At 35.9% G+C, this 23,801-nt stretch overlaps 1 protein-coding gene and 1 long non-coding RNA gene across 8 annotated transcripts in view; one reads left to right on the top strand and one right to left on the bottom strand.

Annotated features, from left to right (window-relative positions):
• Positions 1–4,181, top strand: part of LOC309876727 — a 32,269-nt gene extending 28,088 nt beyond the window's left edge. For both annotated transcript variants that reach the window (XR_014317245.1, XR_014317246.1), the window contains exons 4-5: positions 2,654–2,749; positions 2,906–4,181. This is a non-coding gene — a long non-coding RNA (uncharacterized lncRNA). The remainder of the gene's footprint in view (positions 1–2,653; positions 2,750–2,905) is intronic.
• Positions 4,056–23,801, bottom strand: part of MTR (5-methyltetrahydrofolate-homocysteine methyltransferase) — a 50,826-nt gene continuing 31,080 nt past the window's right edge. For 3 of the 6 annotated variants that reach the window (XM_082757365.1, XM_082757364.1, XM_082757366.1), the window contains 14 exons: positions 23,583–23,735; positions 22,880–22,987; positions 18,242–18,342; positions 16,742–16,809; positions 15,772–15,892; positions 13,964–14,045; positions 13,115–13,213; positions 12,238–12,313; positions 10,302–10,457; positions 9,435–9,631; positions 6,845–7,045; positions 5,467–5,659; positions 4,526–4,638; positions 4,056–4,399 (listed from right to left, as the gene is read on the bottom strand). In XM_082757365.1, coding sequence (XP_082613491.1) covers positions 4,313–4,399; positions 4,526–4,638; positions 5,467–5,659; positions 6,845–7,045; positions 9,435–9,631; positions 10,302–10,457; positions 12,238–12,313; positions 13,115–13,213; positions 13,964–14,045; positions 15,772–15,892; positions 16,742–16,809; positions 18,242–18,342; positions 22,880–22,987; positions 23,583–23,735 — 1,755 coding nt within the window. In that variant the 3' untranslated portion in view covers positions 4,056–4,312. Of the gene's footprint in view, positions 4,400–4,525; positions 4,639–5,466; positions 5,660–6,844; positions 7,046–9,434; positions 9,632–10,301; positions 10,458–12,237; positions 12,314–13,114; positions 13,214–13,963; positions 14,046–15,771; positions 15,893–16,741; positions 16,810–18,241; positions 18,343–20,853; positions 21,183–22,879; positions 22,988–23,582; positions 23,736–23,801 lie in introns of those variants that run through there. The other 3 variants (XR_014317242.1, XR_014317243.1, XM_082757367.1) reach the window with 3 other exon arrangements.

Genomic DNA, 23,801 nt, shown 5'->3' with positions numbered 1-23,801 from the left:
TATTAATCCTAAACATGCATTAGATTAATGAAAACTTGTTAAGACTCTTCCTCAAATTGCATTTCTAATATTCTGATAGTAGATATAAGGTATGGGCTATAGCCTTTATTTTAATTTAAAGTAAAATAAATACTGAGAACTGTATTTTTAAGAGACACGTTTGCCATACCTCTGGCTCAACCTTCTATTCCCTATCTAGAGGAGTACCTGTTCTTTTGAAATTAAATTATGCTCTGTGAATACTACCCCGCTAGCTTCTTTTGTTGCTTTGTTGTTTTGTTATAACATCAATAGATAGGTAAATTCTTTTCACCTACTTTTTTTAAAAAGCATTTGCTTATAACATCAACAGATAGATAAATAATTACCTGAAAAATTACCTGAAGAGTTCTCACCATTAAAATATTTTAAATGGCATTGGCTTTATTACTGTTGTGGATTTAAAATAAATAAATAAATAAATAAAAAGTACTGGCAAAGAATGCAGTTAATATATTTTGGTTTTGCTACATAGATGAAAGCAACCATGTAAATGAAGATGCAGCTAATATGTTGGAAATTGCGTAACATCTTGTAGCCTTGCCCTTAGCCACTATAAATGGCTAACACACATAATACAAGGCCCCTGTAGGCACAGCTACTAGCCCCAATTATTATTTATATCCAGTGCTTGCCAGTCAGAAATTCCTCTTCCTGGAACAGATAACTGGTTCAGACTTCAAAAGAGACTTATTTAAAACCTTTTACAATTCCATTTTGATGGAGCCTGCAGAGAACCCTGACTGAGAAAATATTGACATCCAGAGCAAGGGGGATTGCTGGAGGAAAAAGCAGGAAAAGGATACTGATTTGACAACGAAGTAGAAAAGAACCGAGATAAGCCTGAACTTCCACACTGCCTCCACTTACTTCATGATCCTTCTGTAGGAATGGATGGCAGAGACCACCCTGGTGTAAGAACACACCCTGGTAGCCTGATCAGGAGCATTAGGGAGAGCCATACTGGTGCAATAGCAGTCAGGCAGCAATTCCTGAAAATAGGACCTTTAATTTCCCAGCTTCCAAGGTAGCTTCAGGTCAGCAAAGATAATTACTAGATTGCTTTTAAACATCCCAGTTCAAGCTGGATCAAAAATCCAAAATGCCAAGTTTGGTAATCTCAGCTGAGTTCTACTTGCACAGCTATTTTTATCAGGCATGTGGCATGGGCAAAAACCTCAGGATATTCAGCCATGGTGGTATTAATAGAACAAAAGAACATGGAGGCTCACTGCATTGGGTTTTTGGTTCTATGTTTAGCTGGATGGTATACAAATTATGTGTGAAAGCAGGATAAACATGTTTTTATTCAGTTCACAGTATATTTCCATTTGAAAACTGGCACCTACACAGGCCTGACAATCAAATGAAATGACATTGCAGGGGGACTGAACAGGCTACGCCATGCCAAGGATATGATAATTGAGAGCATAGGAAAAATTTCTCTAGTGACTGAAAACACGTGCTGCGGCCTCTGTATGGAACAACGCTCCTGAAGTAATTAATGAAGCTATTTCTTTTCTTGCTCTTCAAATGCTTCTACAACACTATATCCATTTTTTTTATGACATGTTCATACAAATCAGCCAATATTTCAAACAGTATTTCATAAAAGCCAGTCACAGGTATTAGTAAACTAGCCCCTTTCTGAAAAGCAAAACTTCTAAAAGTTAATATTCTGCCCTCAAGAGACTCATTATTACTCTCAGATTCTGGATACCACTTGTGTTTTAAGGACTTCAGAGAAAAAATTAACTGAGTAAGTGAACCAAGGTTCACATTGTTTAACAAGGAAGCAGAAAACTCGAATTTCAACAGAAAGCAGTGGAAAATTCTCAAATACACCAAGTACCCTCACACCCGCCCAGGTAAACTAAACTACAGAAACTGAAATCCAGTCTTCCCATGAGTAGCAGCAGCACTGAAATAGGTATCCATAATCTTACCGTAGCTTTTCAATATAGTTTGATGTATGTGAACATCTTAACTGGTAGAACTGTGAAACCTTTTCCTTTGTAATTTACCTTTGGTCTTCAGCTAAGAGACTGAAGATATGTCTTACTCAAAATGTCAAGTGACAATTTAAAGAAACCGTCCCAGTTAAAAACATTTGCACAACAACAAAGAATAATTATTCCAAATATTTTCTTAGAATGACACATTTTGCAGGCAAAGATAAAGATTTTTCTCAGTGTATGACACCATGTGTGAAGGCACAAATTAACTGCATGCCATTTGAAACCCACTGCTTGTATGCAAGGTAACACACCACTGGGTTATACAGCAGTGCACCTATTTGCTCTGTCAGTTTAATTCTACTAAAGCTGTACTCACTCAGCTAGGTGCAATTGATTTCAGGAAAACAAACAAACTCAAGCTGTACAAGCCAAACTCTGACCTCATTCACACATTCACAGTGTGAATTTCAGACTAATAAGGCACTCTTCTTCTAACTATAAAGTGGTAGAGAGGAGATATTCCAAACATAAAATTAAATGAACCAAAGGTGCGAGTATGAAAAAGAAAGCAAAGAGTATTTCAATTTTTACAGGCTACATACTTCAAGATCAGATTTTCCTTTGTATTACTTTTTTTTTTTTTTTTTTTTTAATAGTATTTTGGCAGTCTGAAAGAGCATTCTACTGAGGAACAGCAACTCAGCAACAAGAATCAAGCTGATGAACAGGACATATCTTAAACCCCGTAATATGTAATAAGATTATTTTTCTTTTATATGTCATTAAAGGATAGGAGATTCTAAAGCATCTAAGAACACACTTACTCAACTACTTTAAGCACCCTGTAAGAGCTTTTATACTTTTCGATTCTTAGTAAAATATGCATATTAGTTTTGGCTTTTTTTCAGATTACAGTCCATTCTATTGCCACTCAAAGAATTCAGAAAGGATAACACCATTGACAGCTTAACCTTTATTAAACTGTTGATACAAGGTAATTCTTTTAGCATAAAGTCAGATGACATTACAAAAATTATGTAACTATTAATGGATTACAGATAGAACATTGGTCTTTTCTTTACAATTAGAGACCAGAAAAAATGGATTTTCATGACATAATATTTTATGAAATTTGCATTTAAATAATACATGAGGCACTTTTAGGGGATTATGAACAGCTATGAACAATTAGCTCACTTAGATTTGGAAAATAAACCTACAGTATTAACTGTTACTGATGGTAGTGTTGCTATTATTTGCTTTTAAAATACAGGTTAAAATAAGCTTAAGTTTGTACACTGGTCAGCTCCAAGCTTTCTGTCTCTCTGTTAATAGTAGCAGTTGTGCTTCTGTCATACTTTTCACATACAAAAGTTTAAATATGAATTAATCCTCACAACAAAACAGGTAGGAAGAAAGGTATCGTTACACTTTACACAGAGTAGAAATGGACTGTAGCCAGATGAAAGTAAGCATGAGTTTTCTAGGGGGACACATCTCATTTATGTTTTATCATAATACAGCATCCCTGATATTGTTCCACCACATTATATCTTTTGATAGTTTTAACTACAGTCATCATCACATAGTAAATTAAAGACCTGAATTATTATTTGGAGAGAAAAACATTATGTACAAGCCCTAAATATGGAGCAGACAGTTGTTTATTTTTTTTTTTATAAAAAAGATCCGTTTGTACATTGGTTGTTCTTGGTCACTCAGTTTAAAATTTTTCCTGACTTCACAGAAAAAAATTGCATCATATTTCTGTATGACCTTGACTTGCTAAAACACATTCAAATAACAGAAGACGAACTCTGTTCAACATGTCCACAGCCAATGGGACAAATACTAGGCCCTCATTTCAAAGCCTTCCTAAAGACAGGAGGGGTGTGCAACTTCCACATCTCACCCTACAACTAGTTGCTCAGCTAGAGTATTTGTGCAAAAAATACAAATAAAAGCATATTGCTATGATTAAGAGACCTGCAATGCATTCATGGTCCCAAGTACATGGCATACCTGAAATATATGTTCCTTGATCAAAAATTAGAAACAATCAGATGAAATACTGGATACTGGATGGCAGAAAACCTCTCAGTAGGATTTTCTTGTTGGATTTTTGTTCATTTGGTTTGTTGGTTTGATATTTTTTCTTTTCTTTTCTTTTTTTTTTTTTTTGATCAGACCAGTGACAAAAACAAACCATTTCCAACAAATACTAAGGGCAGCGATGAAAGGTAATAGATGCCACTTCATTCTTCCTTCTAGCAAGTGGACCATTAGAAGAAAATGCTTGCCCACGTCTCCCACAGTTATTCAGTATCATATCCCAGAATGGGTCCCAGCCATTTCTCCACCTCTGCCACGGACAATTTTTTTCTCAGTGCATAATCTTCAACCTGAGAAGAGACATGATGACAATTCATAAACTCCAGCTTTTACTGTTGACATAAAAAATTTGGATCACCTGGTCACAAGTTGTTTTTGAATGCTATAACACTAGCACAATGGACAGTGCAAGTTACCTGATCTTTACATATCTTGCCAACAGCAAAATATTTGGATTTGGGATTGGAAAAGTAGAGGCCAGAAACTGCAGAAGCAGGTGTCATTGCTAGTGATTCAGTTAAACCAATTCCTGGAAAAGAGAATGAAAAAATGAAAGCATTCTTGTTCTCTGAACTGATAAGCTTGAATTCAAAGTCTTTTTTTTGTTGGGCAACTTCAAACAAAATCAAAACAAAAACAACAACAACAACAAAAACAAGAAAACAAAAAACAAGAAACTTTCAGATGAACTAAAAACATAAAACTATTTTTCATTTGTTATCTATTCCGAAGAAAATACATACAGCTTCAAATAAATTGCAGACTTTCATTACAGCATTACTGTAGAGCAACGGTATAGTTTGTTTTCAAAAAAAAAAGTCTTGGACATTTTGGAAAATGGTTAACTAGAGCTTTTGAAGCACCAGAAGGTATTTTGGAATTGTGGAGCTAGAAGTGGAATGTCCAACACACAAAATATCAGAGAAAGACATACAATTTCTTTCTTTTTTTTTTTTTTTTTTTTTTTTTTTTTAAGTTACCATCTCAAAGTTTCTGTAGTCCAGGAAACAAATCGCTGAATTGGTTTTTATTTTATTTATATCTGGAATGTCTTCTTGCAGCCATAAGGATGGTAGAGTTTTTCTCTCAGTGTAGCAAAACTCTGTTTGCATGCAATCTGCTAATTAGGATTTTGCTAATTCCTTCAGCAAAAGCACTGGCAGTATTTTGAAATTTTTTTTCTTGAATGAGGAAAAATAAAAACAACAATGAAAAGGCAAAGACAGCAATTCCCAGAACTACTTCAGTTCAATTTTTTATGCAGCTCTGCATACCCCAATTCATTGTTTTGTTGGCATTACAATCATTAATTCACACAAATGCTGCTTAAGAATCTTATTAAGGTTGATCCAGTTACCTGTTGTTTCCTCGATGTTTGCAAGTTTCCACATGGTCTGTTTTTCTGTATGGTCAGGCTGGCTTGGATACCCAGGAGCAGGGCGAATTCCATCATATTTAATTCTGCGTAGGTCACAGAGATCTAGCTGCTCGGCACTACAGTAAGCCCAAAATTCCTTTCGAACCCTTTCATGAAGCTCCTCAGCAAATGCCTTGGGATATAGTGCAATTTTTATTATTTTTTTTAAGGGTCATCATAGCACAGTTGAGAAATTTGATTGCATTAAAATTCACATACAGTACTTATTTTTGTAATTCTGATGTTTTAATCTCTTATTGGTAGATGGCAGCGGTTTTTGATGATCCTCCTTTAAAATCCTATGTAAACAAAGAGGTAAGCTAGAGCGATAACTAGAGAAGATAAAGTTAATTTAGTTATGGTAGTGATACATCATTAGAGCACCAAAGACAACAGTCTTGATTATTTTTGGTATCTGCTCCAGGTCTAGCCGTGGAAGGCCACATCCTTCTGGCATCCGTGCTATTATCAGATGCAAATAAGGGCTACTGCTCTTTTTCAGCAGAGGATCTTCCTCCAACTGAAAGTAGGTGACAGTTGTTTTTTTGTTTGTTTGTTTTGTTTTGTTTTTTAATAAACCTACTTTTACAGCTAACACTACTGTCAGCAACAGTTGCCTTCAGGAGAAATTTCTACTTCAGTAAATATCTTTGGATGGCATCAAATAATAATTTCCACAACTCTTATGGGTTAAAATATACAACTAGAGCTAATCACATTTGCTCTAAAGTTCCTGTAAATTTTATAGTGGTTACTGATGTGTGAACATGGAGGCAAGCAGACAGATGTAGCGTAGGACAAGGGACAGGACTTTCTAAACCACTTCAGTTAGGGCTTTAAGAGCACGTCTGCCTAAGCCTAAGGCACATTAAGTCAAAAGACTTGTACATGTACACTGCACCCATGTGCATGTTTACCATTAAAGCAGAAGGCATGTTGATGCTATGTCAAGCAATTCAAAAATGTAATTGGTTGGTCTTACCTGGGTCAAAACTTACATTCTCATGTAGATAAAGCACAGTTTAAAAATAGTTTTAATAGTGTTGTTTTAAAATGTACTAAATTGTATTAAATCAAAACTCTCACACACAGCTCAGAGCTGCTTTCGCACTTGGTACATATGGACAGCAGACTCCCCACTGTCTCTGAAGAGGACTCACCTCTCAAGAGAGGTCCCGTAGAACCAGTTCACTTCCAGATTTAATGCAGAGCATACATTAAAGGCAACAGTCTAAGCTTATGCTAAAACTTGACACAGCAAGTTGTCAAACAAACTTAGTACACAGAAAATTTGCAAGAAAACGACAAAACCTCGTACCTCTGCCAACCGATCTCCAAGCGCCTTTACCATTATGATGTTGTACTCATCATCCTGTTTCCTATATTCATTGCACAACTCATCTACACCAAAGCAGGCCACAGCAAACAGGCCTAAGTAGTCACAAATGCCAGAATCCAGCGGTGCTATGAAATCAGAAAGACAGTAATATGGATCTGTGCAGGCAGAGTCTTTTTCAGCCTAAAATAAAAAGAGAAAATAATGCAATAAATCAGAACATTAAAAAAAAAAAAGAGTGTACTCGATCTAAACCAGTATTTTTGATCTTTTTTTCTTGATCTAAACCAAGACTATAGGGCTTGAGACATTTCTAACACCTATCTAGTCTTTGAGCCATGACAGCTCTCCTGTCCTTAAATTAGACAGAAAAAACATCTCTGTTCCTCTGAGGGTGTTTGGATCACTAAAAAAAAAAACAAATGTCAAAGCAGAGAGATGCTGTGTTGAGCAGATATAGAGAGATGTTCTGGTTCTATTTACAGCTAGTGAGATTTAACAGCTTATTCTGCAATGTATTACAAAATAGGGAACGGTCTTGTGCCAGCCACTGGGGAAGAAGACAAATTTTCCATCTCTTACAGTCAGATTGTACATTTGTTAACAAAACTGCTGGTTGATAGTTTGCATCCCAATTATGCAAACTGCAGAATTCTTCAGCAACTCCCACTATGGAATGCCCGTGAGAGTTTATAAACATTCACAGTTTCTTATCCTATAAACCATGTGCTCAGTAGTCCAGAAAAAAAAACATGTCTAGGTTTACGCTATCTACATACAAATTGAAACAAAATTCATCCATCATTACCAGTAAACTGAATCCCAAACAAGGTTCAAAGGGGTTTATAGGAAGTTAACACGGGGAGTAGAATATATTCCACTTGCAAATGTATCCAGCTTACAAATAAAGTTATTTCATGGCTATCACTTGGCTGAAAAATCCTCTCCTGGTTTTCTTATTCTGTGACACTGTTTCAGTGTTTAACAATGCTTTAAACTAATTTCCAACTGCAGTTTCATAAAAATTATAAATATAAATACAAAAAAAAAAAAAAAAAAAAACACAACAGAATTCCTGAAAAACAAAGATGTATGTTCAACAGTTTCTATAGATTACTGGATTACAGAAAGTACCATAAAACTGAAGAAATATTTTTCTGCCTATGTATATGACCTCTATATTAACATTAAGGTTCTTTTGTAATGATCATAGCTAAAGAAAACCCTAAACATATCTACAACTTTTAGATTTTCATCACACGCTTAATGGTGCCAACATCATGGAGAGAACTCTGTGTTCTGAAAAGAAGGTTTTATATAACAAACAGAAGACAGTTATTCTCTTCTATTATGCTCTGGTGAAGCCTTTGCTGAATTACTATGTATGCTAGACTGAAAGACATGTAGCTAAAATAGAGTCCAAAAGAATGGTACCCACAATAATACTCTTAATCTTTGAGAAAAGCCTGACTAAATTGGGAACATATGAAGAAAAAAAGAATGAGGAAAATAACAGTGTTCCAATATGTAAAAAAAAATATGAAAAAAAAAAAATCAAATAACACAGTCTTCTTGGGAAAGCATTGGGAAAAGGCCAGGAAAAGAAAGTGTAGTAAACTTGATTTACATGGGATATCAAAATGTTTAACTAGTTAGTAAGGCCCTGGAACAGCCCTCCTTGAACATTTGTGAATACCATTTATATAAATATCTGCCATAGGCTGTCTACTAGATCCACCTCCTTGCAATAGATTATCTATTCCAAAAGCTGGAATAAACTTAAAGCCATGTGTTTCTTAGTACAATTTTGCAATATTGGCACAAGACTGTCCTCATAGAAGACTGTACTCCAGGAATTTAGGTGTTTGTTAGATTTGTTTCTCCAATGTTTGATGACTGCATACATGAACTATAAAGACACCAAATTGGAATGTTGGGAAGAAGTAGTAGAATATGTTGAAAATGTTCGATCTATCAAAATAAATGCAAGCGTATATATGATTAAAGCATAAACACTTAAAGTAGTTATTCTTACAAGCAGAATTAGCAGCAAACTAATTCTAAACTGCCTCTTCATCGAGAGGAATTTTACGTAAGTTGCCAGAAACATTTATCTTCACTGAGCATTATTTTGCTAGTATTATAACTAAAGGTATTTTTAACCTTCAACACATCCAAGCAGAATGCCTCATTAAAAGCAGAATCCAGGGATATTATTAAAGAACTAAGGCTCATTAGATGATTCTAACTTAGCGCACAGAATTTGTGACGAAAACATACAGCACAGTGCTTTCAGATGGCTAAAGTATTAAAACGAGGACAGAAAACACACCGTTATCTAAAGCTGTCAAATACATAAAACATTCTGTACTACTGCAATACAAAATACTACAAATACTACAAGAACCTGGGTCATCACTAATAAAACCATGTTATTAGTGAAAGAAATGGCAGGATGACTGCAGACAGATTACAACAACTATTTTCTGCACAGATTTTATTAGGACGCTTGTGCTCTATTCTTGCAATTCAGAAAAAAAATCACTATTTAACAAGTGTTCTGTCATTGTACCTGTTGCCTCAGGCCATGAAATTTTGCTATCGGTTCCGAAGATCCCACTGCCTCTTCTACAGCATATAAATAGATATCATCTTGAACACTTTGAGCTGGCCAGAATCCAACCACACCCCTGCCTTGTAATTTCTTTTGATTGATCAACATTTTCAGCAGATTTTGAGCATCGTTATAAACTCTCTTTGCTTCTTCACCTATCAAAAAAAAAGAGAACCCTTTAGAAAAGACGTGCTTTCACAACCAGTTTAAACAGGTTTAAAAATTGCTGAAGATTGGTTCCTTTTCCAGGTAATTTTTTGATGACTGCAACAATGTGTCAGCTACAGCATAGACAATAGCAGTACAATTATGTGTATACAGCTGTAAAAATATACATCTTAAAACAATTGTTAGAGCCAGCACCATTCCAGTAGAGGCAGAGGATGCAGAATGAAGTGAGCAACAGGGAAAATGTGTGTGCACCTCATTACCACAGTGCAGCCAATCCAGAACATTTATTTCTGCGTCACACCTGCAGTTTCATCACGTATTTCAACACCTACTAAAGTTCAGTATCAAAGAGACAGAGCCTTCTTGACATCTTCACCCTTAACAGGAACACGTGTTAATTGCTCTGTCACCATTTTCTGTCATTAAAACACTGCCCTGTATTTTGTAGGTTAATTCTAAATATGATTAAGCACTCTTTCTGCCTCACGTGCCAATATGCCAGTAAGTGTTGTTTTACACAAATGATTTCAGTGACATTTAAGTTTACATGTATTTTTACCACTCCTGTGTATATCAAACCATTCAGAATCTTAATGCAGCATGACAGGTCTGTTAAGATTATCTGCATGCAGTAAATGCAAATTCAATACTTACCTACAGTTTTATCATTAAAGACTTTAGGGAAACCCCGGTTGGGATACTTTCCCCTAAGTTGCCAGACATCAAAGAAAGGCTTCCAGTCAATGTATTCTACTAGCCTCTTCAGGTCATAATCTTCAAAGACTTTTGTACCAATGAATTTTGGTTTAACTGTAGGAATCAAAAGTACAATCTTTCATGAAGGAATTATTTAATACTGCTCTTATACGTATAGCATAACTGATGCTCAGTAGCTTCCATCACTACAACTGAGCTCTTCCCAAGTAATTTTTAGTGCCCTATCCTTCCCAAGTCATACCATACTTTACAGTTATTACATGGATTTTTAAAAAAGCATAAAAAGCCAAAACAAAAAATGCAAGGCCTTCTGTTCTTTCCTATAAATTAATCCTTACTCACTACTGGACTTCTTAGCATATTTCATCAAACAAAATACTCGATCTAAGACCGTAACCAACCTATCCTTACCTACCAGATTTTATGGGCACATGCCATTCATAATTTTAAATCCCACTTTTTATACGCAAACATATTATGTCCTATGGTGTTGTAAATAGCTCTGTTGATTACTATGAAATTTGAAAGAGCTTTTGCAACCACCACACACTTGTTCAGATGCATAGACACAAGTGAAAGAGAGAGATGGATCTTTTATGATGTATCCACAAGCTTTGTACTTGTCTACGCTGTTCACTACTTCATAACGTGACCTTTATCAAAACGAGCTACTGAAAATTAGCATCTTCTTGAGTCTTTGTACTGGTTTTCACTGGGATAGAGCTGATTTTCCTTGTAATGACCAATATGGTGCTATATTCTAGGTTTGTGACCAAAACAGTGTTGGCAACACACCTATGTTTTAGCTATTGCTGTACAGCACTTACAGGGCACCAAGGCCTTCTCTGTTTCTCATGCTGCCCTGCCAGAAAGTTGGCTGGGGTGCCCAAGAAGTTGGGAAAGACACAGCCAGGACAGCTGACCCTATATGACTAAACAAATTTTCCACAGTGTATGACATCAAGCTCAGTAATAAAAGTCGGGGTAATGAGGAAGGGGAGACATCCTGAATTATGGTGTTTGCAGTTGCAAGCAACCGTTCTATGTGATAAAGCTCTGCTTTCGTGGCAGTGGTTGAACATCTGCCTTCTGATGGGAAGCAGAAAATGAATTCTTTATTTGCTTTGCTTGCACACCATTTTTGCTTTACCTGTTAAATTGCCTTCATCTCAACCCACAAGTTTTCTCACTTTTATCCTTCAGATTCTCTTCCCCATCCCACTTGGTACAAGCGAGCAAGCAGCTGACTAGGTCTTAGCTGCCTACTAAGGGGTTAACACACCCCTTGTAAACGAAGTGACAGAAAGCAGTCAAGTGTTAATGCCACTACAGGATGCAACTTCTTGGGGAATGCCATTTGTAATTCTAGTGTTTAGTATTAAAAATAAAACTGGTAGAGAAACTGGTAGCGGGATGGGCAGAAAATGATTTGTACCTCTTTTTCCTTTAAAATGTAAGGGGGAATTGAATACACATGCTGTGTCACAACTTGCATTGCCTGAATGTGGTACATAATGTTTGCATATGAGCCAGTCCAACATTATTTTAGAAAGGGTGCATTAGATTCATATTTCATTGTATGGTATTATGGGAAATTCTGTTTTAGATTTTTTTTTCCAACTTGCTATTAAGTCTTTTTGTTGTTTGTTTTTTTTGAATACTATGAAAAATATAAAGTTGAGACAGGACAGCAAGATTGAACAAAAAAAGTCTGCTCAAACAGACACAAGTTTATTCAAATTGTTACACTATTTCTAACACAGTGCTACTGAAGTCTGAAGTTTAATGAAGCTTTATCAATTTATGTATTATTCAATGTATATATAAAATAAATAAAAATTAAAGACACAGTAAAATCAACAACTAAACTGACCTGGTTTGTGTCCTGATAACCAGTCATTATGGAAACCTTTTCTCCTAGCTTGCTGTAGAGACAAGTATCTTCTTTCCTGTATGAACATTAAGGTTACTTTTATAAAACGACTTATCTTTCAGACAAACTGTAACTATCATAGTGATTATACAGTTTTATTCAAAGATGTCTTCAGGTCAATTCTGACAAAAAATGTATTTTCAGTTCCACCAACTCCCAGCTGAATTCACTGCAAACCTCACTGATCTCATCTTGGTTTACTGGTTCCCTATGCAAAAATGGTCTTAAACTTGCATGGACCAAGTGTTTCTGTTTCTTTACAAGACAACCTCAGAAGCATCAGACATGCTTCTACTAACAGCTTACTACTGTTAATTTGTGCCATCAACTTCTGCATTTCATTCCTTCCTTCTCTTCACTCTCCTAAAATTGCAGCCCCAGCTCTCTACTTTGACATTGCTCAGATCCCTAACCAAAACAACACAAACACAATAGGAAAATTTGGTAGTGAGAAATACTCAGAATACAGCATGGCATCACCAAAAGCAACCAGTGCTACTTCAGTTACCTTAGTGTATTTTCCTGTTTTAAGCTACTACCCTAGGAGCGCACCAGTCTCCTTTAGACTGGTTAAACTGATGTGACTGCCAGCCCCAAGGAGATGTCCTAGATACCACTGACTGTCCATTGAGGACAATACAGAATTTGCCAACTGTATGTTAGAGCCATGAAGAATTTTCCCTTACAGGTCAGAAATTTTTTTTCATAATCAACACAAGTATACCTCAAGGTCTTCATAAAGAGTTGAAACTCAGAGTTAGTAATAATACAAGTACTAGCCACTCCAAACAAGAAGCTAAATTAATTATATTTGTACCTTGAGAGACTCATAGTGTTCTTGTCTAATTTCTTCATATTCCTCTAATATTTCTTCAAAGAAATCATCCTTTACACTTTCATCTAAGAGCTGAGAGCACTGAAAAAAAGAAACGAGAATGCACTAAGTACATATTGTAAGATATTATAGTAATGACACAGTGAGAATTTCAGACTAAGCTATCTGTCTTTAATAATCTAGTTTCCATTAACCTTACACAATTACACTTGACAATACTAAATTGTCTTACCACTGAACTGCAAACTAGATTCAAAATATATTTAAGAGTATGATTATTAGCAAGAATAATGTCCTCCTACACAGTTAGCACTAGCAGAGCCCAGCATGAGGATACTCCAAGATCCTAGAGGCTGAAGTCAGAGAAATAACACAGCTCACCCTACTTCTTTCCAGCATGTGTTTTCCCCACTAAGACTACTCATTTGTTTAACAGAAAGCATCTATTCCAAAAAACACCAGTCAGCCATTTCATAGTACTGTTTTCCTGTTGCCATATCACTAACTGCAGCAATATACCCAAAACAGAGAGAACAGCAGATCACATCTAACTACACCACTCCTCATTTTAAAACATCTCAGAACTACAGTCAAGGACTCAGAGTGAATCATTCCACCATCACTAGAGAAATTGGCATGTAAATAAAGGTATCCAATGACAATAAGTGGATTAAGTTTGATGAGATAACCCGGCAGCAGCAAAAAATTTGCTGAAGTGACAGTAGTTTAGAAATTGGTCTTTGCAGTGCCTCTCCAGTTTTCTGCCATAATATTGAATCTTAAGAGGAAAGGATGAGAGGCGCAACAGAAAAGTAGGAAATTAGAACTTACAACCACAACACTCTTGGATGCATCCAGGACATGAATTACAGGTGCACTATATCGGGGGGCAATTTTAACAGCTGTGTGTGTTCTTAAATGAAAAAGAAAGAGATTGAGCATTTCACAACTGAATCAAAAACAAACAAAAAAATACAAAATGCCCAGTGAAAAAAATCCTGACTTAATGCATAATCCAGATCTTCAAAACAAGAAAGCATCCATCTGCTATGCAGGGATGATTAAGCACAGATTTTTAATAATAGGTACACAAACTCTTTACTTCAGAGTATCAGAATGCTTCATAAGTAATGTGCCAACTTATATTGTCTCACCAGCTGACAAAGTCATTAACTAGTTAGTCTGAATATCAAAAATTTCAAAGAGAATATTCCAAACTAGGCTAACAAAAACTGTAATTATATATATATATTTATATTTTTATATATATATATATATATATAATCTTTTTTGCTTAGCTTTTCCTCTCCCACACCCTACCTTTTCGATCCGTGAATTAACGTTAATGTAACGCAGTGATGATTGCTTAAATTTCCATGATACTGTACTTCAGAACCTGAGGCTCTGTCTACTCACCTGAAGAAGGAATTCTGCCAGGTGTCAATAAATAGAATAAATTTGCAACTTCTAGGTCAGCCAATTCATTTGCATAAAAAACTCCCAATTAATTTAACATATACTCATATTCCAATCCTACTCATTGAAATACTCAGGATCACTTTTGTATAATAGTACTTAGCTGTTCAAATTAAAGTTAGCAGTCCTGAACTGAGGCCTAAGTGCCTTTTTTTCCTTCAGGTGGTGTCAGATGTTTAAAACACTTGAACATCAAAGTTACTGATGACTACGCAACAGCCATGTAACCAACTGTCCTGGATTACCTTAATTTGTTGGTGCATTTCTGATCTTTATTAAAAAAAAGATACTGTATCTTCAACTTTGATAGGAGCAGACAAAAGAAACGGCATAGTCCTACAGTGGTACTGTATCCTTTTTTTTTTTCTTTTAGTCTATTACCATAATAATACCATTACCATTATTTGTCAGCATCTGAATTTAACAGTATAGTAATAACAGAAACATAATTATAGTAAGATAAGATGAAACTTCACTGTGTAGATTCTATATTCAGAATCCAGTCTCTCTTTCAAAATAATCTAATTTTCCACCTTTTCAAGTATGTATGGTCTACTCATTATAAATGTCTTCCCATTTCAGAGAATAAATGCAGTTGTTTCTTCCTTATCAAGCTCTAACATACACAACCTTTCAGAATGCACACAAAGTTAAACTTAAAACTGTGCAAGTAAAATTAAATATATATTACCAGTGCAATCTTCCATAAAGAATCCTTTTACTTGACGTGTTTTGTAGAAGCTGTGTGCATCTGGGCATATGCACAAGTACACATTTATGCAGAGTTCAAATGAATAAAATTATTTCTGAATACAAGGTATGTATATATATAATAAAATTATTCCCATATTCAAAACAAAATTTCTGCTGGCAGCTACATTTATCTCTACAAATAAATTTTACAAAATTGTTTAATAATGTTAATTTGACAATAATTCTGAATCTGCAATGCCCTACAGACACGAAAATTATATGAAGAAAGGGCTCCCCTACACCCTTCACTTAGAATAAAGTCCCAAACATTCACTCTCAAGTAAACACATACCAGTATACGTGTTGAGGGAAAAGGAGGGAAAAGGAAGAAAGAAATGGTCATAGGTTTCTCTCCCTAGTTAGCACTATTTTCATACACATTCCCCATCTTCCCAATTGATATATCTTACTTAGAAGTAGTTGCTCCTCCAATCAGCAAAGGAATCTTTATTGCCAATCTCTCCATTTCCTTGGCGACAAAAATCATTTCATCCAAAGAAGGGGTGATGAGACCAGACAGGCCAATTATATCTATTGCAAATTTACAAACATATACACAAAATGTTTAGTAAATCCATTCTAGCATTACATACAAATTACTACAGGAAGCATTTAATTTCTAACTTCACGCATCAGACAAAAAAAAATAATGAAATAGAAAGCATGGTAATCTCTAATCTAGAAGCCAGGTTTCACTTAATTAGAAAGTAAAAGCTTTCTAAGAACGAAGGTTGATTCTGAATCCTCAGTTTAAGACATTTCTCAAACAGTCTTCACAGCTGCTGGACACCTACTGCTCTAGTTTCACAATAAATATACAATGCTTCTGATTAGCAAACTTTAAACCTCAGAAGATCAGCACAGAAATTATAACATTTGCTCTTTGAAACAGCAAATGCTTTCAAACTTCACCACCTCTGATCCATACAAATATTTTCCAAAACGCAATAGACTGTTTCACAGAAACTATAGCTTGGTTCAGAAAGAAAGTTCATTTTTTATTAGAACAATACATTTTGTTTTTCACACTCCTTGCTTTAGCAGGCTGAATGCCAAGTTCTTCTACTGATTTAAAATCCAACACAAAGTTAGTTAACCTTTCCAAGTTTCCATTTATCCATCTGTAAAACAAGTACTAAAATATCTCTCCTGGAGTTGTCCTTTTAATGCAGGTTTTCAGTTCCTTGGGCTAAGTTTCACAGAAATGCTAAATACTAAATACTTGCTTCTGTTAACACAAAAATTTTCATTTACTTGAAGGTAGTCTGACCAAACCACTGACAGCATAGAAATGCAATGAGTAGCCAAAAAAAAAAAAAAAAAAAGCAAGTGGGGTTTAAAATTAAATAAGCCAGGAGTACTAATGAAATCTCTCTATACCTGCTTTGTTCTCAACAGCAGCTCTCAATATCTTATCACATGGAGTCATGACTCCTAAATCAATAACTCTGTGAAAAGAAGTGAGATGACACAAGATTCTTTAAAAAAGTAGTCAAATAGTTCTATTAAAGGGCAAACATATTGCTCTTACAATAAATGGCTAACCTAATATTGAAATTAAAATTGAGATTGTGTTTCTCTCAAGACCTCAACTGGGAATTGCAATATAAGAAACACCTGTGGGTCTGGAAAAAATTTCAATACAGAGTTCCAGATGACACAGTTGATAAGAAAATTCAAGTGCAAGAGGGTGGTTTTGGTTTTGAGTAATTTTTTTTCATTTGAAGTCATTCAGGCAATACTAAAAGGTTTTGTGGATATCATACCTTATGTCAGGAACATAAACTGATTCACATCAAGTTTCTTTTGTCTTACTAAAGCCTGTATTTTATGAAATGAGACACTGCACTTCCCTTGCTAGTGCTCTATTCCTATTAGCCCTAGCTAATAGGTTAATTAATAGGTTAAGTAATAGGTTAAGGTTGATTGGGTTTGTTTTTGTTTTTTTCCAAGTGAGCCATGCCAGCCTTCTGGCTTCATTCAGTCTCACTCATGACCATGGCGACAGAAAGCACCATGGCTTCAGTTCACTATGTTTAAAAAAAAATAAAAGCTCAAGAAAGCAGATGAATGTACTACATATACACAACACCGGTACTGGCTTCAGCCATTTGTGTTTTAAAACAAGAGACAATTTGGCTCTTTTTTAAAGAACAAGTTACAGACAAGTCAAAAACAAAACAAAATGAATGAGTGATAAGACAGTTCCAAAGCATTCAGTTCTGCACAACATTTGACAGACACTTGACAAAAGACTCATGGAAACGACCATTCATTCCAACACTGCTGTCAACCCTGCATTACGTATATTAGGACTTGAAAGCACTGGCTTGTCTTGAAGTCCCAACTTTTGAAACACAGAATTAGGATTAGAATCTCATCTCTTAATTACAAAAACATACCACCATGAGTTTAAAACCTTGTAGTTAACAAACAGCTTGAAAAACATACTAAGAGGTTCATCAGAATGTTACAAGACTTGCTTTTTCCCAACACACCGCAAAGCACACAGGCAGTCTTGCTTAATACAGTTATCCTGTGTGTTTTTTTCCAGGTATTAATCTTCTATGTTTAAGACATTAAACTTATATTTAACTAATATTACGTGCAAAAACTTATGCTCTGACCTATATTTGAGTTCAATTGTTTTCATCTCAGATGCCAGTTTATTAGGGCATTACAAAAAGATGTTATATTCCCTCTTGCCTCCACATTAGTAATAGGTGGTATGATCCGCATTTCCTACTACAACTAGGGTAACAGGCCAGTTCCCAGTAAATGCCCACCTCTATTATCATCACAGCTGCAGCCAGCCTAGTATATGAGTAAGTTAGCCTTAATACGGTTATGTTCCCAGCTACCTAGTTTTAGTCTCTTTACCTGAAGTTGTTGCAGCCCAGAACAACTCCCACAATGTTCTTGCCGATATCATGTACATCGCCTTTCACAGTTGCTAGTACTATTGTACCATTGTAAGGATCCTGAAAGTTGAGCAAATAGCACACAAGTTAAATTACTCATAAGCCTCAGCATTCCCTCGGGATCAGCAGAGGTAATATATCCAATATTAAAAGCTATCTTAAAAGATGCAGGTAATAAAAATTCACACAAGAAATACTCATGCAATTCAAGCGCACGCTATTCAAATACATTTAAAAAAACAGCAAAACCATGAAAAAAACACATCTGAATAGCACTCTGTGTAGTGCAATAACTGAACTCCTCTATTCCTCACCAATAAACAGTTTAAATATTTAGAACAATAGGGTAATGAAGGTTCACGATCACATGCCTGGTCATGCATCAAATGTAATCTTCCAATGCAACACTGAGAGGAACGACAGGAATTAGGAAAAGCAAAAGAGATTAATTTTTTATGCAACAAAAATAGCAAGGAACACATTTCAATGTGCTCATCAGGCTATTTCAGACTGCCCAAGCTGAACAAACAAGCTGGAAAAACAATCTTGAAGAAGGGAAGGTGCACCACCACAGATTGATCCTAGGTCAGACAGCATTCAGCCCTGACAAAGAGGCCCTGCCAGCAGCACAAAGGCCAATCTTCTCTACAGCAATTCTCCAGCAGGACAAGGCCCTTCGTGATAGGCTTTTAGTGGTGTCGTTAGTGTTGCCATTTGGAGCAGCTCCATTTTATCACAATACCACATTTGAGTTGGTGCGGGATGAGACCCAAGTAACAGACTACCTGAGTTGTGAGTTGCACAGAATTTAATTCAAGTGGAAACCTGAGCACTTTGGGTTTTCAAACTACCACTTTTCCAGTCAGTACCTCATCTCCTTGGCAGGCAGATGGCAGAACTGGGGAAGAAGACCCTTCTACAAAGCATGTTATATTCATTGACACTATCAGATAGCTCTCTACTTCATGACTCTACATTGCCTTCTGTAATTGCCATTTTCTGGGGGAAAAAATACCTTTACATATTACCAAGAGTGATATCAGCATTTCCCATGGTCCTAATACATTTGTTAGGACCCTGGAAATTCTCACCAATGCTGCTGTTTACTAAACATTATTTACTATCCTCTGCCCAGTGTTCCTGTTTTACAAAAGACCACGAAACCGAGAAAGCAAAAGGGATGCAAGTCAGCCATCCCTGTGCAATGAAAAATGTTACATCTCAAAATAAATTTCTAGAATGTGAGAGAAAACTAGAGACATTAATGAAGGGCTGAAAGATGAAAAAAAAAAGCTGCCCCCAATAACAACTGATAATTTAACTATCAATTTATACATAAGCAAAAAAAAAAAAGGGGGGGGGGGAGGATTTATACAGAAGAGGGAAAATGCGTGCTGAGCAGCAAACAACATGGGCCAGAGCACACAGTATTTTAAATAAACCATATTTAGGGCACACTGTGATTTCAGTTGTCTCAAGCAAGGAGGTCCTCAAGTTCTGGGCATACATCCAAAGGGCTTCTTTTTTTTATCTTGATAGAGATCCACAGCCACAGCTATTTATCCTCAAATGTAACTATCAACACTTTGCATTTCCTGGCAGTCTTGGACTAAAACTGTCTTGGAGGTTACAGTAGTCTGGGTAACATCAGACAGATCAGCTACCAGAGTCTGCAAATCATTTTCCTCTGAGTCCACATCTAAATTTGGGGATAAATACAGCTGATTCTTCTCTCTCGCCAGTTTTCTCTGCGGTGACAAAAACATTCACAGAGGAAGACCAAACCCTTCCTCAACACAAGGTGGAGAAAGCAGAGGACGGAGGCCCTACTTTTTTCCTTCCTGCCCTCTTCAGTCTCACACAATACCTCACCATCATCTCTTGCTATAGTTTTGAGGACCTCTCAGATTCCACTTCCCATTTTTTAGCCAGAGGACTAAGTACCACAGTAAGTCCTAATCCCCTGCCCATGGAGGCAATAGGGTAATGATTTTCACTGACTTCAAATATCCCCAGAACAAGCCAGAAGGTGCCAAGTACCAGCATTGTCATCTGCATTAAAATAAAGAACAGCACGAGCAGGAGAGAGATGACGCATAGAAAAGTGACTCATGACAACAGAGAACAGATCTGCTTGATGTATTAGAGAGAAGACACCATCTTTACATCCAGAAAAGAGACTAGGCATTCTCCTTCCATTGAAAATAGTCAGGATTGATTATCAGGTCATTTTTCTTTCTAAAATGCTAGTTGTATTCATTACATTCATGTTTGACAAGCATTCAGCAGATCCACAGCAAATGGGAAGATATACTGTAAAATGATTTCAACAGAGGAATTAGGAACCATTCAAAAATCCACAGAAAGAAAGCCAAAGAAAACACATAAATATCCCCTATTCTCTAGACTCTGACTTTTTTTTTTTTTTTTGTGCTAAATACCAGATTATGATAAAAGGTATTGCCTCTGAGAACTCATGAAGACAATGTAATGTTCCACAGGACTAGAGAGGAGTTACTGCACATTAAACATAAATCTCATAGTCTGACAAAGTCAAGAGTGGACGAAAAATATTTAACAACCAAAACTGAACCTATCACATAAATACAGTAAAGCAGAGATTAGTATTTGAAGAATGGATTTTGTTCATTTCTTCTGAACTCATTTCTACCGCATACAATCTTGTTAGTACAGAAAAACAAGGGATGTCCTGTATCTTTGTGTTCCAATGCTCCTATCACATACTCCATTAATCAGATTTGGAAGAAATTACTTCAAGTATATGTACAGGTAGATGATGAAACTTTTCTCACAGAGGAATCGCCACCAGTCGGCTGTCAAAAAGTAAACACCATGAAGGAATCTGAATCTGAAAATCATTTGGTATTTTCAACAGCAACCTAAAATTAAAAAAATGTTATGCATTGGATAATATATGGATGATATTAAGGGAGGGGAGAGACTATGTGGAAGAATAGAAGGATAGTAGGATTCAAGATCAACTTGACAAATTGAATAAGCATTCGAAAAGCAGTAGGAATTCATTAATAGGGCTGCCAAGCACAGCATATAGGAAAGAAAAAAAGAAAGAAAATGTAAAATGGGGAATACTTGATAAAACAATGTAAATACAAGACTTATTACAGGGCAAAAATTATCTTACAAGTCAATACAGAAACCAAAAGGCCCAGTGCTGCAGAATGTCAGATACTTGGGCACTAGTAAGGCCTCAGCTAGAAACAGGGCTGGCTGGATGCCCTCCTGAAGCTTCTCCATGTAGTAAGTCACTGAAAAAAGCTCTTAAATTTCAGAGGTAATATACTGTTATGCTTCAATACCATTACATTTTCTTCCTACCACAATCTAACTTAAGTATCTTTTCACTGAAATTTAAGCCCCATTTACTCTTGATAGAATGCAGAAAACTTTACCACTGTATTTTCTGCAGGTATGAATATGAATATGAAATATGAATATGAATATGAAATATGAATATGAAAACTAGAATATGAAAACTATATGGTAAGTCTGAAGGCAAACAAATACAACCAAACTCCCACACTTTCATTGCAGATTACATTGTCTACACTTCTGATCATTCTTAATGCTCTTTTCCAAGACCCTTTCATTAGTTCATGCATTTTCCTTGAGTACGACTTTCAAGATGGAATGCTGCTGACCCTTGTCCTATCAATGGGCTTAGTGCTGGATGGAGCGGAGAAATCACTGTGTATTACACACATTTATAAGTTCTAGGTTGTTATTTTATGTTTTTTTTGTTTGTTTGTTTTGTTTCCCAGTCATAAGACACTGAAGATTTATATGCTATTCATAACAACTACAACCCTCTCTAGGAAGCTACTACCTACTCAGTTATGAACAGTCTTTTATTTGTGTCATTTGTATATTTCTGTTTCTATGTTATTTCTTGCATATCTCCTGTACTGTAGTACAAGTGATATTCAGAAACTGGGGGAAAAAAATCATGTATGAAAAGACGACTATATTCAGATCCTGTTTTTCGTAAAACATTTGTCACCAACCACTTGGTCACAGCTACACATACAATGAGAATACTATTCTATCATAACAAAAGGTCTTGCAACATATCTATTAAAAAAAAAAGAATTTGGTTTGTTTAGCTGGGAGAATGTTCAGGGGAAAGAGCTGGAAAAAGAGAAACACACTAAAAGGCTCTGAACATTCAAAAGTGAGTTCTAGAGTTTACCAAGGGCAAATGGCATCAGTTGGCATAATTTGCTACAATCCATGTTAAAAATGTTATAAATAAATAATACTACAATTATATGTCTACAAAAGCACAAAAAGTTAAGTAAGACCAGAATCAAGGGCCTACAAAAGCTTTTAGCATCATGAAACTTCTGACAACAGGTTAGGCACACACTAAGCAAAGTTTCACAAAATGCGCACTTCGTACATTTCAGACTAACTACAATATTAAGCCCAAATTGGCAGTTTCCATATGACTGGATCAACTTTTCAGCATAAAAGCTGAATAAATACCATTAGCAAAAAATAATTTCAATTTTTGTCACGGCATGCTACAAAAGAGTTACTGCATAAAGGACTGTCTTGCCTCTTGTTCTGTGCTGCCCTGTTCAGCTCTCTTTTCCTCTCTTTCTTTTTCCATATAGGGAATAAGGTGGCCAACTGCTTTCTTCATAACTCGAGCAGATTTTATCACCTGCACAGATAAATGGAGGAGGAAAGAAACAGCAATAAAGATCAGATATAGGAATAATCTAAAGTTCCTCATAGCTTTCTTTTAAACCCATTCAAACAATCAACAAAACTTCATTTGTAAACCCAGATCCCAGCTTTACGGGGCATTCTTTAGCAACAGACTGCTGGCCCTATTGGGTTAATGGCCTACATATGACACTTGCTTTCACAATGCAGTCCTTTGGATCACTCACAACTGAATGAAAAGCTACTAACAGGCCCAGACTTAGAAGGTACTACCCAGAGCAGCCTGATGGTAATCAAGTGAGTTTAGATTTTTTTTTTCTTCGTTTGCTCTTTTCATGCATCTAGATTTAAAACTACATTTCAAATAAAGCAAAAACACTGAGAGAGAAAGGAAAGAAATATATAAAACTATATAAAGAAATTCAAGTTCCAAAGTACAGAAGAAATGAGGCCACTTCCTAACACTGTCAGAATTTTCACAATTCGAGAGCTGTATCTGAAAACGACAGACAACATAGAATGCTTTGGCTACATTTTGCAATGTTAGTTTTTGCCAAATCAGAAAGTACATCACGTCATGTTGTCTTTACCTGAGGCAGAAACATCTTCCCAGCACCAAAAAGATCACCAACAATTTTCATGCCATTCATCAAAGGTCCTTCAATTATATTTAGAGGCCTAGGATATTTTTCCTGATTTAATCTCGCTTCTTCTGTATCTGCAGTGACATACTTCTCAATGCCCTGGGGGGGGAGGAAAGTAAAAGCTTTCATCTTTCTAAAAATACAACTTATATTCTTATATTTAGT

The sequence above is a fragment of the Aythya marila genome, assembly GCF_965140915.1.
Source record: "Aythya marila genome assembly, chromosome: 3".
Lineage (NCBI taxonomy): Eukaryota > Metazoa > Chordata > Aves > Anseriformes > Anatidae > Aythya > Aythya marila.
The sequence above is the reverse complement of the archived record's forward strand: the minus strand, read 5'-3'. Positions and strand labels throughout refer to the sequence as shown.